Below are 18,055 nucleotides of genomic sequence, written 5' to 3'. Positions count from 1 at the left end.
TAATATGTGCCCAAGTGTTGAGAGGTTGAGGGTGGGGTGAATATCAAGTGCTTAAAGGGAAAGTTTCCTAAAGCAAAGGTGATGTAGAAGGGAGAGAAAATAGAGGAGATGAGGGCTTAATGGCAGAAGGTCTTGGGGAAGATAGGATTTGAATAAGACTATGAAGATGAAGAGAGTAATGTTCTGTCAGATATGAAGGGGACAGGGGGGCATTTCAGACCAGAAGGAGGCCATGAACAAGGTTTCTCCAACGTGGACAATCAAAGTGTTCACTGCATCTGCATTGTGAAATGCTCTTAAGTGCTTTTCACTAAAACAAAACTCACATGACACAAAGACATCAGAAACGTGACCTATGTTTTTGTTCATGGGCTGAAAAGACAGAGTAAGACTGTTCATGGATCCTGAGGTTGGTGAATATGAATGTAGGTCATGATGGGGCAAAGTCTGAAACCGATAAGTTTCTGTTGTTTCCCAGGTACCTGATCAGAACATTTTGAAAGGCTCACAGACAGTCATAATGGCAAATGCCTTTAGCAGTTGAATCTTTGTAGTAAGGACGTTATTTCAAAACAACTGCATTTCAAATATTAAGTGCTATTTTATTGACTAGAACGTCCCAGTTAGTGAACAGATCAGCTCATCTGACTTCAGATATCCTTCTGAATTTAATTATTTTGTTTATCTCTTTTCCTTTTTATTCGCCACTAAGAAATTTGAATAAACTCTGATGAACTTGGATGAACTTCGAATTCAAACAGTTGCATTTATTGAACACCTACCCTGGGTCTAGGTGGACTAGATATTGGGCAGAGAACCATCAAAATAAAAGACACCTCTGTTTTCATTCATTCATTCAATTGTATTTATTGAGCCCTTACTGTGTGCAGAACACTGTACGAAGCACTTAGAATATACTGCGACAATAAACAAACACATTCCCTGCTCGCAACAAGTTTACAGTCTGACTTTCAGTCCAATGAGCAAATCCAAGTTGAGTGTTTTCTGTTTTTCCTCCTATCCAGTGATTTGATTAATCAATCAATCAGTGGTAGGTACCGAGTGCTTACTGTATGCAGAGCTCTGTACTAAGTGCTTGGGAGCATATAATACAATAGAGTTGGTCGACATGTGCCCTGCCCTCCAGGAGTGTGCGGTCTAGAGGGATTTGATTTCCCCCCTTTTGTTTCTTTCCCTATAAACAGCATAAACACTTGTAATGCTACCATCCATCTCTGATTAAAGGAAGATGCATTTCAGCCAAAGGTTTATTGCAAATGAAGCATGCTGTTGGTCCTGTGGAAAGAACATGGCTCTGGGAATGAGACATGGGTTCTCATCCCATATTTGCTGGACTTAAGTCACCCACGGTCAACGTTTCTGACCTAAGAACCATCTAGGGCATGCCAAAAGATGGACAGGTCCATTAGGAAGCAGCATAGCCTAATGGATACAGGATGGGCCTGGGAGTTAGAAAGACCTGGGTTTTAATTCCTGTTACAACATTTGTTTGCTATGTGACCTTGGGAAAGTCATTTAACTTCTCTCTACCTCAGTTACTTCATCTGTAAAATGGGGATTAAGATTGTGAGCCCCATATAGGACAGGGACAGTGTCCATCCTGATTAGCTTGTATCTACCCCAGCACTTAGAACAGTGCTTGACACATAGTAAGCACTTAACAAATACCATCATAAGGTATCTTAGATAATGTCTGGCTAATAAGGTCATTTCCTGCTAGGATTAGAGCACTACAGTGTAGCACTATGATACAGTGCTATGGTAGGGAAGAGACAGTAGAAAAGGAAAGAAAGGAAAAGAAAAGAAAAGAAAAGGAAAAGGAAAAGGAAAAAGAGAGGAGAGGAAAGAAAGGAAAGGACAGAAAAAAAAGGAATAGAAAGGTAAGGAAAGGAGAAGAGAAGACAAGCAAGGAAAGGAGAAGGAAAAGGAAGAGGAGAAAGGAAAGGAAAGGAAAGGAAAAGAAGAGAAAGGAAAATGAAAGGAAAAGGAAAGGAAAAGAAAGAAAAGGAAGAGAGAAAGGAAAAAGAAAAGAAAAGAAAGGAAAGGAAAGGAAAGGAAAGGAAAGGAAAGGAAAGGAAAGGAAAGGAAAGGAAAGGAAAGGAAAGGAAAGGAAAAGAAGAGAAATGAAAGGAAAGAAAAGAAAGGAAAAGAAGAGAAAGGAAAAGAAAGGAAAAATAAAGTGAAAGGAAAGAAAGAAAAGGAAGACAGAGGAAAAAGAAAAGAAAAGAAAAGATAAGAAAAGAAAGGGAAAGAAAAAGAAAAGATAAAAGAAAGGAAAGGAAAGGAAAAGGAAAAGAAGAGAAAGGAAAGGAAAGGAGAAAGGAAAATGAAAGAAAAAAGAAAGGAAAATGAAAGGAAAAGAAAAAAGAAAAAGAAGGAAAAGAAAAGAAGAGACAAGGAAAAAAAAGAAGAGAAAAGATTCTCCACCTTGAAGTCTTAGGACTGTAATTCATCTGTTATTCTCAATGGGAAATCTCATTATGATCATCATCATCTTCATCATCACCATCACCATCATCCTTACCATCATCACCGCTGTCACTGCCCCTTCCGCCACCAAGCAGCGTGGCTCAGTGGAAAGAGCCCGGGCTGTGGAGTCAGAGGTCATGGGCTCAAATCCCGGCTCCGCCACTTGTCAGCTGTGTGACTTTGGGCAAGTCACTTAACTTCTCTGGGCCTCAGTTCCCTCATCTGTAAAATGGGGATGAAGACTGTGAGCCCCCTGGGGGACAACCTGATCACCTTGCAACCTCCCCAGTGCTTAGAACAGTGCTTTGCACATAGTAAGTGCTTAATAAATGCCATTATTATTATTATTATTATTATTATTACTGAGGAGCCTAAGTGGAGTTCCCTTCCATGTAGGCCTACCCCTCTCCCCAGGATATAGACTTCAAACATCATTTTCCCTTATGGTGCTCATTTCACATCATTTTACATTTTGATTGAGTCTGCATCATTTTTTGATTGTGACTCCCATGAGGGACTGGGACCGTGTTTAATTCACATCTGTGTATTTTCTCCAGCACTTAGTACAAGGCTGTGCACACAGTAAGTGCTTAATAAATACTATTACTATTATAATAGTGTTCTGCTTGTTAGCCCACTACACAAGCAGTGCGGCCTGATGGAAAGAGCATGTGTCTGGGAGTCAGAGAACCTGGATTCTAATTCCGGCTGTGCCACTTGTCTGCTGTGTGACCTTGAGGAAAGTCACTTCCCTTCTCTGTGCCTCAGTTTCTTTATCTGTAAAATGGGAAGTCCCATTGCTTCCTATCTAGACTGTGAGCCTCATATGGGCAGGAACCGTGTGCAACCTGATTATCTTGTGTCTATCCCAGTGCTTGAAACATAATAAACGTTTAATGAATACCATTTTTAGCCATAATTTTATCTATACATAATTCAAAATGGGCTCTTTGAAACACCCATGCAATATTGTACGTGAAAATGTAATGGGGTGAGGGGGACAAGAAAATAAATCACTTAGTTCATGACTGAATGGACAAATAGATAGACATTTAAATACAGATTTTCCAGCTCTGAAATGCTCTTATATTGTATAAAGGGCCATTCTATTTCTTAGCCCGTTCACTGTTTTATGTGACAAACCCCATTCAGTTCTTCTAACGTGCCCTCAAAATTGGATTTTTAATTCATAGCTTTATGCAATTGCTTGAATGCTCAGGCCAAGCTTCCTTTCTGCAGGTGGACAGAATTAATGTTTAACATTTATAATATCTTTGAATAGCCCAGAGAACTATTCTTTCTGAAACTGGAAAATTGGATGGAATTTTTTAGCACTGCCAAATTTATAGCCTCCCATTCTGTTTCGAGATCAGAAGGGACATAAAATGGTACGAACGGAGGGGTTAAAAAATGTGACTTCATTGCACAGAATGATCTCAACTCATCCGGAGAGCTATCCTATGCCCTCGTAACTGGGTTCTTTGAGTTCTCACTTAAATATCAAATACCATCTAGGAGGAGAAATTTTTAAGAAAGAAAAATTGGGAAACTCTGGGGCACTCTTCTTTCTCAACAGATTTGGAGTTCCATCTGAAATCTGATTTAAGAATTACTGTGCCATGCTTGGAAGCCACCCTCAACAAAACCGTACTGAGGGCCCTGTGGAATCAGCCAGGCATCATGGGTTGGGGCAGAGTGAAGCTCCAGTCCCTCCCTCACCACTGGAACTAACCTCCAGCCCCTCCCCCAGCAGCAACCTGAGGCCCTCTCCGCACTTGGAATATTGGGAAGGGCATTACATACAGTTCTACTTCTATATTAAATGCTCTCAAACACTTAGTACAGTGCTCTACTGGATACTGCACAGGCTAGGGAGCCAGAAGGACCTGGGTTCTAATCCCGGCTCCGCTACTTGTTTGCTTTGTGACCTTGGGCCCGTCACTTCACTTCTCTGGGACTCAGTTATCTCATCTGTAAAGTGGGGATTAATACTGTGAGCCCAATGTGGGACATGGACTGTGTCCAACCCAAATACCATGTATCTACCCCAGCACTAAAAACAGTGTCTGGCACATAGTGGGCACTTAACAAATACCATAAATATTATTGGTATTACTAGGCGCTTAATAAATATGATTGAATGATTGACCGTGACTGTTTATTTAATGGATGCTGAGCTTTGAGGAGCCTTTAATTCTCAAGCAACAGTCCCCAAATTATTCTCATTCTATCTACCTTTGTCTTTCACATGATTTTTAACATTTGTGTTGTTTCGTAAACTTCTTGTCGGCAGGGAATATGTCTACCGATTCTATTATATAATACTCTCCCAAATGCTTAGTACAGTGCTCTGCACACAGTAAGCACTCAATAAAGCCTACTGATGGATCTGAGGTCAAATCAAGGGACTTCAAATCAATGAGGAAATTCTGCTCCTTTAGCCACAGCCCCCTACTGATTTTGTTTTTATTTTGTGTATTTGTGTTGTGTTTTATTTTTTCATCATCCCTGTTGTGTTTCATCATCCCTGATGTTTCTTTCTCCAGTCCCTTCTCAGTCAGTCAATCACATTTATTGAGCATTACTGCGTGCATAATACTGTACTAACCGTTCGGGAGAGCATAATATAACAATATAACAGACACATTCCTTGGTCACAGTGAGTTAGGGACAGGGACTATGTCTAATCTCCACCTGATTAATAATAATAACAATAATAATAATAATAATAATAATAATAATAGTATTTGTTAAGTGCTTACTATGTGCCAGGCATTGTTCAAAGCACTGGGGTGGATACAAGCAAACTGGGTTGGGTACAGTCCCTGTTCCACATGGGGCTTACATGAGGTACAGATTTTTACATTTTACAGATGAGGTAACTGAGGCACAGATAAGTGAAGTAAAGCCCAAGGTCACCCAGCAGACAAGTGCCTATGTATTCTTTGATTGATCTTTTCCTATGTGTCTTGCCACTAATATCCTATTCCTCTTTCTTCTTATATGGTAAACCCCATGGAGATTGGAAACAGCGTCAGATTCCCGACAGTGCATTTTTCCCAGTACTTTGAACAGTGTTTTGCACAAAGTAGGCACTTACTAAATACTAGTACTACTAGTGTTGCTGATGTTGATTCTATGTCGAAAGAGAACCAGAGTAATATATCAGCCTGCACCGAGAAAGCCATACACAAAGCAGTATGGCTTAGTGGATACATCATGGGCCTGGGAGTCAGAAGAACCAGGATTCAAATCCTGACTCCGCCACTTGTCTGCTGCTGTGAGACATTGGGCAAGTCATTTCACTTCTCTGGGCCTCGGTTACCTAATCTGTAAAATGGATGTTAAGATTGTGAGCCCCATGCGGGACAGGGACTGTATCCAATCTGATTATCTCCTCTGTACCTCAGCACTTAGTACAATGTCTGGCACACAGCAAGCTCTTAACAAATCCCACAGAAAAACAAACGAAAGATTAAATCAAAAGTCCATATTGGCCACAAATTGCTAAACAACTGTCTCAGAATTCTGTAATGTAGGCGACACATTGATTAACAGTGCTTAGACGAGAAAGTAAGAAAAAAAAAGAATGAATGAATCAAAAAGTAATGATATTTCCAGGGGGCTGTCAAACAGAATGTGGCAGGTATGAGCCACTAGGTTAGTAACTCACGTGGTACTGGGCTAGCAGCTTAGCTGTAATGCTAACCTCTTTGTCTGTGGCTGTGTTTTCTCTGGTCCCCTCAGAGGGCACTCAGAAACACACCTCAGAAGTAATTGACCTTGTCCCTACCGCTGAGGAGCTGAATGCAAGTCTGAGGCCTGGCTGACCTGCTACTTGGTTGGGGGAAGGAGGGGCTTCAATCAGCCAGGAGGTGACTCATAATGACTTTGGAACTCTTGAAGCTCTGTCAAAGCCCCCAAAGCAGATATGGGGGACACTGGAATTCCTTCAGAACAACACCAGGGAAAACCAACTCTGGAACTTTTACATCTGATGCTCTGCCCACAGCAAGAGGAGACTGGTGGCTGCCGAAGGGGCAGCTGAGGTACCCGCTCTGCCTTGGACTCTGAGCCACAAGGAGCCTGAAATTCTGCTCCTCTAGCTCCAGCCCCCTACCGATTTTGTTTTTATTGTGTTTCCATTTGACTGGGTTGTGTTTTATTATTTCATCTTTCCTGATTCATCTGTCTCCAGTCCCCTCTCCCCACTTCCACCCTTTAATTGTGAGTTCCTAGTTCTTAGCACAGTACTCCACATACAGTAAGAACCTAATAAATACTGTTAGTACTACTGCTGCTACTACTACCTACTATCGCTACTACTAAGAGCTCAATAAATGCCCTTGATCGTAAAAAATCAAGAGGCTGAGAAGAGTGAGCGAAAGGAAAAATGAAATAAAGATTTTTGTGCAAAAATGACAGAACTCATAAAGGGACAAATACTTCCATTTTTCGGGGCTTATTCAAACTTATCCCCTTGTGGTTCTTTGAGAGATATCATGAGGACATCCTTTGTTATCAACTCACTAAACTGTGACTGTGATCGAAACGCCTGTGTACAGTCTTTGACACATGGAAAAAGAATTCTGTCACCAAGCTGCTAAGAGGATATTAGAAACCTGTCTGGGTTGTACTGTCAGCCTGACTTAGGTTCTAAGCCTCGAGGGCAGGAATTGATGCCTCTCCAGGTGGAATAGACAATGGAATATACTCCAACACCTAATAAAGAATAGCAGGAGTAATTCAGTCAAAGTCAAAAAACCTCAGATTCCAGGTTTTCACCAAAGCCTTTCTGTTCTGACATTGTGAATTTTGGTCCTACTTGGTACATGAGTTTGATAAGAGGCAGAGAAAATGTCCAACCTGATTATCTTATCAGTCAGTCAACCGTATTTATTGAGCGCTTACTGTATGCAGAGCACTCAATTGGGAGAGTACAATATAGCAGTGTAAAAGACACTTTCCCTGCCCACAACGACCTTATGGTCTTGTATCTCCCCACAGAGCTTAGTAACATGTTCAGTACATAGTAAGCCCTGATCAAGTAGCTATGGTACATGTTAAACCCTCATTTTGTGCTATGCATTGAACTTAAGTGCTGGGGCAATCAGGTTAGACTGTCAGTCAGCCAATCAGTCATTCAATCATATTTATTGAGTGCTTACAGTAAGGCACTGTACTAGGCACTTGGGAGAGTACAGTATAGCAATGGAACAGACACATTCCCTGACCACAACGACCTCATTGTTTTGTATCTCCCTAGAGCGCTTAGTAACATGCTTGGTACAGAGTAAGCCCTGATCATTCATTCATTCATTCAATATTATTTATTGAGCACTTACTGTGTGCAGAGCACTGTACTAAGCGCTTGGGAAGTACAAGTTGGCAACATATAGAGACGGTCCCTACCCAACAGAGGGCTCACAGTCTAGAAGGGGGAGGATCAAATAGCAATGGTACATGTTAAGGCCTCTTATGTGCTAAGCATTGTCCTATGCACTGGAGCAATCAGGTTAGACACTGTCCCTTTCAGTCACCATTCGCTCAATCGTATTTATTGAGCACTTACTGTGTGCAGAGCACTGTACTAAGCACTTGGGAGAGTACAATATAACAATATAACAGACACATTACCTTCCCACGACAACCTTGCTAACTTGCATCTCCCCACAGCATTTAGCAACATGCGGGGCATATAGTGAGCCCTGAACAAATACTTGTGGTACTTGTTAAGCCCTCATTGTGTTCTAAGCACTGTAATAAGCACTGGGGCCCATACAAGACAATCAGGTTGGACACAATCCCTGTCAGCCAGTCAGTCATATTTATTGAGCACATACTGTGTGCAGAGTGCTTACTGGGTACTCACTGTCCCACTTGGAGCTCACAAGCTTATGTAGGAGGGAGCTCATTTTGGACAGGGGATAGGTCTGTTTATTGTCATATTGTACTCTCCCAAACGCTTAGTATAGTGCTTTGCACACAGTAAGAGCTCAATAAATACACTTGAATGAATGAATGAATGGATTAGGATTTAATCCCCATTTTACAGATGAGGAAACAGGCACAGAGAAATTAAGTGACTTGCTCAAGGTCACAAAGCAGGTAAGTGTAAGGGTGTCCACCAACTTTCATACTGTACTCTCTCAAGGGTTTAGTTCATGGATCTGTACCCCATAAAACTCAATAAATATGATTGATTGATTGATTAAAGTGACAGATCTGGGATTAGAATTCAGGTCCTCTGATTCTCAGGCCCGTGTTCTTTCCACTAAGCCATAAGGTTATTATTATTGCTATTACTATTATCTGAATGCCAGTTTGGGACACAAGTTTTAATGTGTGTTTCAAACATTTTCTCTATTAATTAGTACACTTTTTCATTTTCTATGTTTCAATACAGTTTCTTATCATGCTAATAAGATTATGGATTTTTTTTTACTGGCTAATGAAATTAACCAGTTCCTTTACTGATATTCATGTGACCACACATCATGCCTTAAATAAAAAGAGCACATAACTGGAAATTGACACACTTAAGGATGAGTCTGATGATCACACTGATGGCAAACCATATGGTGAATTAGGTTCCTTGCAGATAATGTCCAGGAAAGGAGTCAAAATCATTCTAAGTCCCTTCAAAAATCACAACTGCACCTTGCGGTTTAACCACTGAACTAAAAGCCATTTGCTGGACTTCTTGCCTTGCTCAATCAATCATTTAATCAATGATATTCATCAGGCACTTTGTGTGTGCTTAATGTTCTCAAATGCCCTAAGCATTTGGGAGAGTACAATACAAGAGAGTAAGTAGATGCGCTCCCTACCCTTAAGGAAATACTGGACTGAGCTTTCAAATGTGAGGTGGTCTGAAGCTTGCTTCCACTTCTAATTCAATTTTGTAGGGCTAGTCATGTAACTTCAACTCACATCACCCCTCTAGACTGTAAACTGGTTGGTAGGCAAGGAATGTTTCTGTTATATAGTTATATTGAACTCTCCCAAGTGCTTAAGACAGCATTCTGCACAAGGCAGGCTCTCACTTGTGTATACATGTACATATTTATAATTATATTTATTTATATTAACGATGTGTGTGTATATATAATTTTTATTTATATTGATGCTATTGATGTCTGTTTACTTGTTTTGATGTCTGTCTCCCCCCCTTCTAGACTGTGAGCCTGTTTTGGGCAGGTATTGTCTCTGTTGCTGAATTGCACTTTCCAAGAGATTAGTGCAGTGCTCTGCACACAGTAAGCACTCAATAAATAGGAATGAATGAATGAATGAATACGGTTAACTAACTGACTGCCTGATGCCTGTATCTGCTCTTTAAGGATAACGGGACCGATTTTCTTCACAGAATCCAACCACTTGAGGGAGGTATGAATCAACCATAAGCCCTGTAACTAACACCGGCTGGGTGGATCACAGACAGGGCTTTCCTTCAGACATGTTTCCCTCAAGAAGCCCAGGTATTCAGAAGAAGAAAGCGGGAGATGCTTTTGTTGATCCACATTTCTAAATAATGTACATGAAAAACCTGATAGCAAGTATTCATTCGTAATGTTCTCAGTGAAAAGAACTATTTTTCAGTTAGTGGCTCGATATAATTGGGGCAGGTGAGTGTGTCGAAACAGTTTTTACAGTGGAAAAATTACATTTTGACCCAAGTCTGCTTTAGGGGTAAATTTCAACCAAAAGCTCCTGTGATGGGAGATTGCTGACAGCATTTTTGTGTATGTTTGTAATGTATTTATTTATATTAATGTCTCCCCATCTAGACCATAAGCTCCATATGGGTAGGGAACGTGTCTATTATCTCTGTTATAGTTTACTCTCCAAAGTGTTTAGCACAGTACTACGTAAACAGTATATGCTCAATATAATTGATTGATACCTCGTTCTCATCTATCTTGCCACAGACCTCTCGCCCACATCCTGCCTCTGGCCTGGAAGGCCCTCCTTCCTCATATCCAACAGACAATTACTTCGCCCCCTTTCAAAACCTTATTGAAGGCACATCTCCTCCAAGAGGCCTTCCCAGATTTACCCCTTTTCCTTTTCTTCAACTCCCTTCTGGGTCACCCTGATGTGCTCCCTTTATTTCATCCCCACTCCTAGCCTCACAGCACTTGTATACATATCTGTAATTTATTTATTTACATTAATGTCTGTCTCCCCCTCTAGACTGTTAGCTCACTGTGGGCAGGGAATGTGTCCAATATATTAGGATATTGTCTTCTCCCAAGCAATTAGTACAGTGCTCTTTGCACAGTGAGTGCTCAATAAATATGGTTGACTAATTGATTGTTGGATTAATACTTTGGGCGCCACCCAGCAGCATGGCCTAGTGGAATGAACATGGGCCCGGGAGTCAGAGGATCTGGGTTCTAATCCCAGATCTGCCACATACCTGCTGGGTGACCTTGGGCAAGTCATCTTCAACTTTTTGCTCCCCAATGGCTTCTTCCCCTCTGCTTTCAAACATGCCCCTATCTCCCCATCCTAAAAAAACAAAAAGAACCCTTCCCTGACCCCATGGCTCCCTCCAGTCATCGCCCCATCACCCTCCTGCCACTCCTCTCCAAACTCCTTGAGTAATAATAATAATAATGATGACATTGGTTAAGCGCTTACTATGTGCAAAGCACTGTTCGATGTGCTGGGGAGGATACAAGGTGATCAGGTTGTCCCATTTGGGGCTCATAGTTTCAATCCCAATCCCCACTTTATAGATGAGGGAACTGAGGCACAGAGAAGTTAAGTGATCTGCTCAAAGTTACACAGCTGACAAGCAGCAAGGTCAGGATTAGAACGCATGACCTCTAACTCCCAAGCCCGTGCTCTTTCCACTGAGCCACGTATGCTATTAAGCCCCTGGTGGGTAAGGAATGTGTCTACCAACTCAGGTGTGTGTGTGTGTGTGTGTGTGTGCATACGTGCATGTGTGCATATGTGTGCATGCGAGCGTACATATGTGTGTGTGTGTGTGTTTATGGTATTTGTTAAATGCTGTGTTAAGCATTGTCCTATGCGATGATGTGCTGTGTTGTACTCTTCCAAGTGCTCTTCACAAAATCAGCACTCAATAAGAACCCTTGATTGGTTATTATTATTATTATTAATAAAATGGTATTTGTTAAGTGCTTACTAAGTGCAAGGCACTGTACTAAGCACTGGGGTAGATGTCCTCCCAAAACCTCAGGCTTGGCATGTCCAAAAAAAACTCCTTATCTTCCCACCCAAACCCCGTTCACCACTTCACTTTCCCATCACTGTAGACAGCACCACCATCCTTCATGTCACAAACCCATAACCTTGGCTTGATCCTCAACTCCTCTGTCTCATTCCACTAAAATATTCAATCCATGACTAAATCACTAAATTCTGTTGGTTCCACCTTCACACACCGACACAGTAAAATCTGCCCTTTCCTCTCCATCCTAACTGTTACCATGTTAATCCAGTCACTTATCCTATTTGGTTACTGTATCAGCCTCCTTGCTGGCCTCACAGCCTCCTGGCTCCCTCCACTCCAGTCCTTACTTCATTCTCCTGCCCAGATCAGGTCTCTACAAAAACGTTCAGGCCATGTTTCCCCACTTTTCAAAAGGCTCCAGTAGTTGCCCATTCACTTCCACATCGAACAGAAATTCTTCACCATTGTCTTTAAAGCACTCAATCACCTTGCCCCCTCCTATCTCACCTGGCTACTCTCTTACTATAAACCAGACTACACACCTTGCTCTTCTAATTCCAACCTTCTCACAGTACCTCAACCTCGTCTATCTCACAGTCTGTCTCTTGCCCACTTCCTGCCTCTGGCCTGAAATGCCCTCCCTCCCCATATGCAAAAGAAAATTACTTCACCCCTCTTCAAAGCCTTATTGAAGACACACATCTCCTCCAAAAGGCCTTCCCTGACTAAGCTCTCCTTTCCAATTCTCCCGTTTCCTTCTGCATCACCCTAACTTGCTCCCTTTACTCATCCTCCCTCCCAGCTCCACAGCACTTATGGACCTACCTGTCATTTCTTTTTTTTTAATTCACAACAGTGTCCGTCTCCTCCTCTAGACTGTAAGGGATTGGGTTTGTTTATTGTTGCATGGCACTCTCCCAAGTGCTTAGTACAGGGCTCTGCACACAGTAAGTGCTGAATAAATATGACAGACTATCTTGTATCTACTCCAGCCCATAGAACAGTGCCTGGCACATAGTAAGTGCTTAACACATTCCATTTTAAAAATGCTTCATAATTATATAGTGTTCTGGTTCATTCATTAGTTCATTCAATCATATTTATTGAGCACTTACTGTGGGATTAAAGATCTGAGGCTTGAGAGCCGAGATCACATTTGCACCAAAAATAGCAGGGTATCTAGAGATTGCCCCAGTGACTGAACTCACCTCCCCCTCTAAACTAATCTTCGCTGTGATCCATTGTTTGTCAAGGAACAAATCTACTAACTCTGTTACGTTGTACTCTCCCAAGCTCTTAATATGGCACCCTGCACTCAGTAAGTGCTGCAAAAATATGACTGGTTCAGTAATAGCAGTAATGATAGTAGTAGTGGGGGTCGGCCATTGTGTGCTGGACTCCTTTCCCATTGTCACTCGATCCATGGGCAGGTCCTGAGCCAGGCCTGTGAGAGAGGGTCCCTGCCCCTCCCCTGCCCCCCCCAGGATCTCACCTCCACCCCGTGACCTCACAGAACCCTGACAACCTCACAGACCCTCCAACCCTATAAAACAGGCAACCCCCAGAGTAACCTCTCATTTCTCTGAGAAAAAACATCGACAAGCCATCATGGTAAAGTTGAATTTCACCTTGCATTGGAAGGAATTGCCAGGCTCTACCCATTGCCACCTAGCAGGTAGGGCCTCTCTAGAGGCTATTGGAGTTTCCCTATCACTGAAGAGTCCAAGAGTTGGCCGGGTGGAGGGCGGTCTGCCTCACATTTTCCCCAGCCCTGGGCCCTCCCTCATCACTTCATCCCCTTGCCCCCTCCTATCTCACCTCGCTTCACTGTCTACAACCCAGCCTGCATACTTCACTCCTCACTGTGCCTCTACCTTGCCAATCTTGCTGCCGACCTCTAGCCCACGTCCTGTCTCAGGCCTGGAATGCCCTCCCTTCTCAATCTGACAAATACTCTCTGGCTCATTGCTGACCAGGGGGTGGGTCCTCTCTTCTGTTTCCTTTGCAGGGCCTCAAGCTCCCCACCACGGGCTATACCCAGCGAGGTGGGGAGCAGGGACTGCAGTGGAAAGCATCATTATTTTGGGGACCCTCCATTGCCGCAGAAAATGAAAATTGGGATGCTGCCACCTGCCCATCCCCAGACAAGGAAGAGGCCCCATAAAGGGGTAAACCAGAAGGGAGGGGAGGAGGAGGGGCCCCCCTGCTAAAGGGCCGAAAAGGGCTGGAAGGCCAGAGAAGGCTGGGATGACTGCCCTCGGTCACCAGACATCCTTTGTAACTGGGATCATCAGAGGTATACCCTGCTATAAACCCTCAGAGGTGCCCCAGCACCCCCAGGCTGCAGCGGTGCCTGCTCCATCACCTGCACCAGCGGCAGTGCCATCCGCCCCTTGCCGGCCCAGGAAGAGGACCCATGAGGAGGTTACCAACAGGGAAAGGGAGGAACCTGGGTCCCCCAGAAAGACATTCAAGAGGCCTGGAAAGCAGTGGACAGAGCCAGCAAAGGTGACAAGGCTGGGACATTGGGCTTCTTTCATAACCCGCATTATCAGGGGATTCAGGTGCCCCAGAGCCTTGGAAATGGTCCACCCTCCCCAGCCCGTGGCTGTTCCAGTATTAATGCCGGCATTCATACCAGTGTTCATGCCACTGGCCCCTCCCCAGCCCCAGAAGGGGCCCCACTCCCCAGAGGATGACGGACCTCCAGCAAAGAGAAAGAAGATCAGCGATATGGAGGGTCCTGCCACTGGTCAGGTGAGGCCAGTGGAAGCTGCGTTCCATGGCAGCAGCAGCTCCCACCTCACTGCCATCCAGAGCCACGCCACTCCACACCGACATGGCCAACCGTCCGATCCATCAGACCAGAAAGAATTGGGGCAGGAAGGGGAGACCGCCCCTGGATCCGGCGACAATGCTGCCAAGTAATCTCCACAGCGGACCAGTGGGGACAGACTTTGATGGCCAGCTTCACGCCTCCACTGGCCTGCCAGCACCTTCATCATTCCCTGACACCTCCTGGAGCCCGGAACTCTCACCGTGCCGCCCTCTCCAACATCTGGCCACTGGTACGTACGGTGACTGCACCACACATGGCTATGCCTAGGCTGGGCCACTGGCGCCACCCTCCCCGGCGTCTTTCCTGGACCACTGATGCCAGCTAACCCAATACCTTCACCTTTACCTTCACCCTTACCTTCACCCAATTCCATCCCCCTTGCCTACTCTACCGTGTTACTGGTGCCACCCTCCCTGAAGCATCTGCTGGGCCAGCAATCCAGCCGCCCGGACACCTCCAGGCCACTGCACCAGCCAGCCCGAGTCCTCGGCCGGGCCATTGTCGCCAGCTGCCTGAGACTACCAGCGCCACCTGCCTCACCAAGTCCACTGGGCCCCTGCAAATACATAAATGAATACTCCGTAATTTGTACCTCCCAAGGGTTCAGTTCAGTTCTTGGCATGCACTAAGAACTTAATGAAGCGAGTGTTTGAATATTGCTTGAATATGTTGGGAGAAGCAGCATGGCCTAGTAGTTAAAGCCTGGGCCTGGGAGTCAGAAGGACTGGGGTCAATCCCGGCTCCATCACTTGCCTATTTTGTGACCTCCGGAAAGTCATTTCATTTCTCTGTGCTTCAGGGGGTGGACAAGGTTTAGGTGAGAAGATAAGAAATTTTATTTTAGACATGTTGAGGTTGGACACAGTCCCTGCTCCCCGGAGCTCAGAGTCTTAATCCCCATTTTACAGATGATGTAACAGAGGCACAGAGAAGTTAAGTGACTTGCCCAAAGTCACTCAGCTGACGATTGGCGGTGCTGGGATTTGAACCCATGACTTCTGACTCCAAAGCCCATGCTCTTTCCATGGAGTCACGCTGCGTCTCTCAATGACAGCAGAAACAAAGCGGGACAAAAACTTGTACATTCTAAAGTTATGTGGATCTTTATTTTCAATCTGATTTTGCCCCTCAAACTCAGCTGTGAGCAATGCCCTGTCCCTCTACTTTAAACTTTTGTTGTGCATCACTTTTCTCATCTGTTATATCAGGATTAAAAACAGTTCTCCTTCCTCCTTGGTGTGAGCCTCGTATCAGATGGAGACTGCATCTGATTTGATCCACCACATAACTGCTGGGTGACCTTGGGCAAGTCACTTCACTTCTCTGGGCCTAGTTTTCTCATCTGTAAAACTGGGGATTAAGACCATGTGGGACAGGGACTTTGTCTGGTCCTACACTACCTTGTATCTACCCCAGTGCTTAGAACAGTGCCTGGCACATAGGACTTAATATATAACATAATTATTATTGTTGTTATTATTACTATCGTTGTTATTGTTGTAATTATTATCTAGTACTACCCCAGTACCTACCTGCTGTCATTTTGGCTTTCCCCGGGTTTCCATCTGGTTAACCTCTTCTGTTGGATTGAAAAACAGTACTGTTTATTTTCAGCAACAATAAAAACCACTTGGATTTCTATTTTTTTAAATATAAATCTCCATATAAAAGTGGCTGAGGTTTGACAGAAGTAAAAGATGGTATTGCTGCATGCATGTCACCCACAGAGGTCCTTTCTCTAAACTGGGTAGGAGGATTCAGGATATGACCAGGAAGAGGAGCCCAAACCAGCCACTTATCTAAAGAACCAAGATTTATTATACCAACAAAATGCAGAATACCGATACCCACAAACAAGCAGACTAAGATCTACTTGCCCTCCATCAGGGTTTTTTTGTGAACAGTGTGCTCTCCAAATCACTCCCCAGCTTGGGAATCAACTCCCGTCTCCTAGAGCTAGGAACAGAACTGGCCACTGTCCTCCAATCCAATTCCATTCCACAATGGCCAGGTTGCAGCTGATGTTGGTTCTGAGTGCGTTATTCGAATGTGTGAGCTGATGGGCTCACGGACAAAGGACCTGTGGACATGGCTGTGGACACTGGCATTCCGTGACTTTCCTGTACATTGAGCTTCTTCCTCATATTCTCTGACTTGCCCTGAAATAGCAGTGCAGCCAAAGTGGTTCTCGTGTGACAATGATTGTTTCTAGATATTCAAGCCGAAAAATCCATGGGTCCACAGATCACCTAAAATAAGTCTAGAACTTCTTGCTAGAACTCTACAAAGAAGCTTGTACCTGGTGGGAAACAAATTCGGTACCATTTTGCCTTGGGGAAAAGAACAGAGTTGAAATTGCTCATCATCTGTGAAAAGATCTTTAGGACTGATTGCATGTGGAACAATTAATAAACAATGGGTGACATGGAGGTTTATGTGTTATAGGAGCATAGGCATATCGCTGGCCCCTAATGATGCTGTTATCATTAGACAGTAACCTGGAGAAAGGGTCGCAAAATGGCAGTCACGTGAGGCAAAGCCAATGGCTAGGTTAGTTGGAGATCTGTTGCCAGAAATCTTCCACCCTCGAACCTTTCCTTGGGTTCAAATCCAGACATGTTAGAGAGGTGTTGGGAGGAAGGACATCAAGGGGATTTTGCTTCCTTCAGAAAACCTTGGACAGTACCATTTTTCAGAGAGTTGGGAATGAGCCGCCAGCCTCGTCTGACTCACCACGGATGGATGGGAGCAAGGAAATAGCCCACGCTTGATAGGAATTCCATTTCCTATGGCCATCATGATAAAAAACCAGAACAGGTAACACATCTCTTATTTTGATTCATCTTATTCTCTTCTAAGGAAAATCCAACCCTATCACCTCTAGTAGAATACACCATAAACTCAACCCAGCTACAAAGTGTCCAGCTAAGCATAGACTAATAATAAACTAACCATATTGTAAACTGGCTGCAAATAGACCAACAGAATAAAATCTGTGTACCTAGTAAGGATTTGATAGGCAATACTGTATACCAAATATTTAAGCCACTAATTTGGGCTTCTCATTGTATCAATCAATCAATCAATCAATCAATCGTATTTATTGAGCACTTACTATGTGCAGAGCACTGTACTAAGCGCTTGGGAAGTACAAATTGGCAACACATAGAGACAGTCCCTACCCAACAGTGGGCTCACAGTCTAAAAGGGGGAGACAGAGAACAGAACCAAACATACCAACAAAATTAAATAAATAGGATAGAAATGTACAAGTAAAATAAATAAATAAATAAATAGAGTAATAAATATGTACAACCATATTTACATATATACAGGTGCTGTGGGGAAGGGAAGGAGGTAAGATGGGGGGATGGAGAGTGGGGCAAGGGGGAGAGGAAGGAACTGCCTCAAATGCATTCTTGGGCTACAGCCGAGTTTCCCAAGTTCCAGGAAGCACTCGGGATATTAATATGGATTAATGGACATTTCAGATGCTCAGAACTCACAGCTGCATGCAA

General features: G+C 43.7%; 1 protein-coding gene across 1 annotated transcript; it reads left to right on the top strand.

Moving 5' to 3' along the window:
- The first annotated feature begins 13,945 nt into the window (after positions 1-13,945).
- On the top strand, positions 13,946-14,631 carry LOC119920760. Its single transcript, XM_038740913.1, has one exon. It carries the CDS (start codon positions 13,946-13,948, stop codon positions 14,624-14,626), a length of 681 nt encoding a protein of 226 aa, XP_038596841.1. The 3' UTR covers positions 14,627-14,631.
- Positions 14,632-18,055: the final 3,424 nt, after the last annotated feature.

The sequence above is a fragment of the Tachyglossus aculeatus genome, assembly GCF_015852505.1.
Source record: "Tachyglossus aculeatus isolate mTacAcu1 chromosome 12 unlocalized genomic scaffold, mTacAcu1.pri SUPER_6_unloc_1, whole genome shotgun sequence".
Taxonomy (NCBI): domain Eukaryota; kingdom Metazoa; phylum Chordata; class Mammalia; order Monotremata; family Tachyglossidae; genus Tachyglossus; species Tachyglossus aculeatus.
This window is presented reverse-complemented; position numbering and strand designations above follow the sequence as displayed.

What these genes read in the sequence shown, in the direction of transcription:
- LOC119920760 (XM_038740913.1), top strand. Translation starts at nt 13,946, where the DNA reads ATGACTGCCCTCGGTCACCAGACATCCTTTGTAACTGGGATCATCAGA.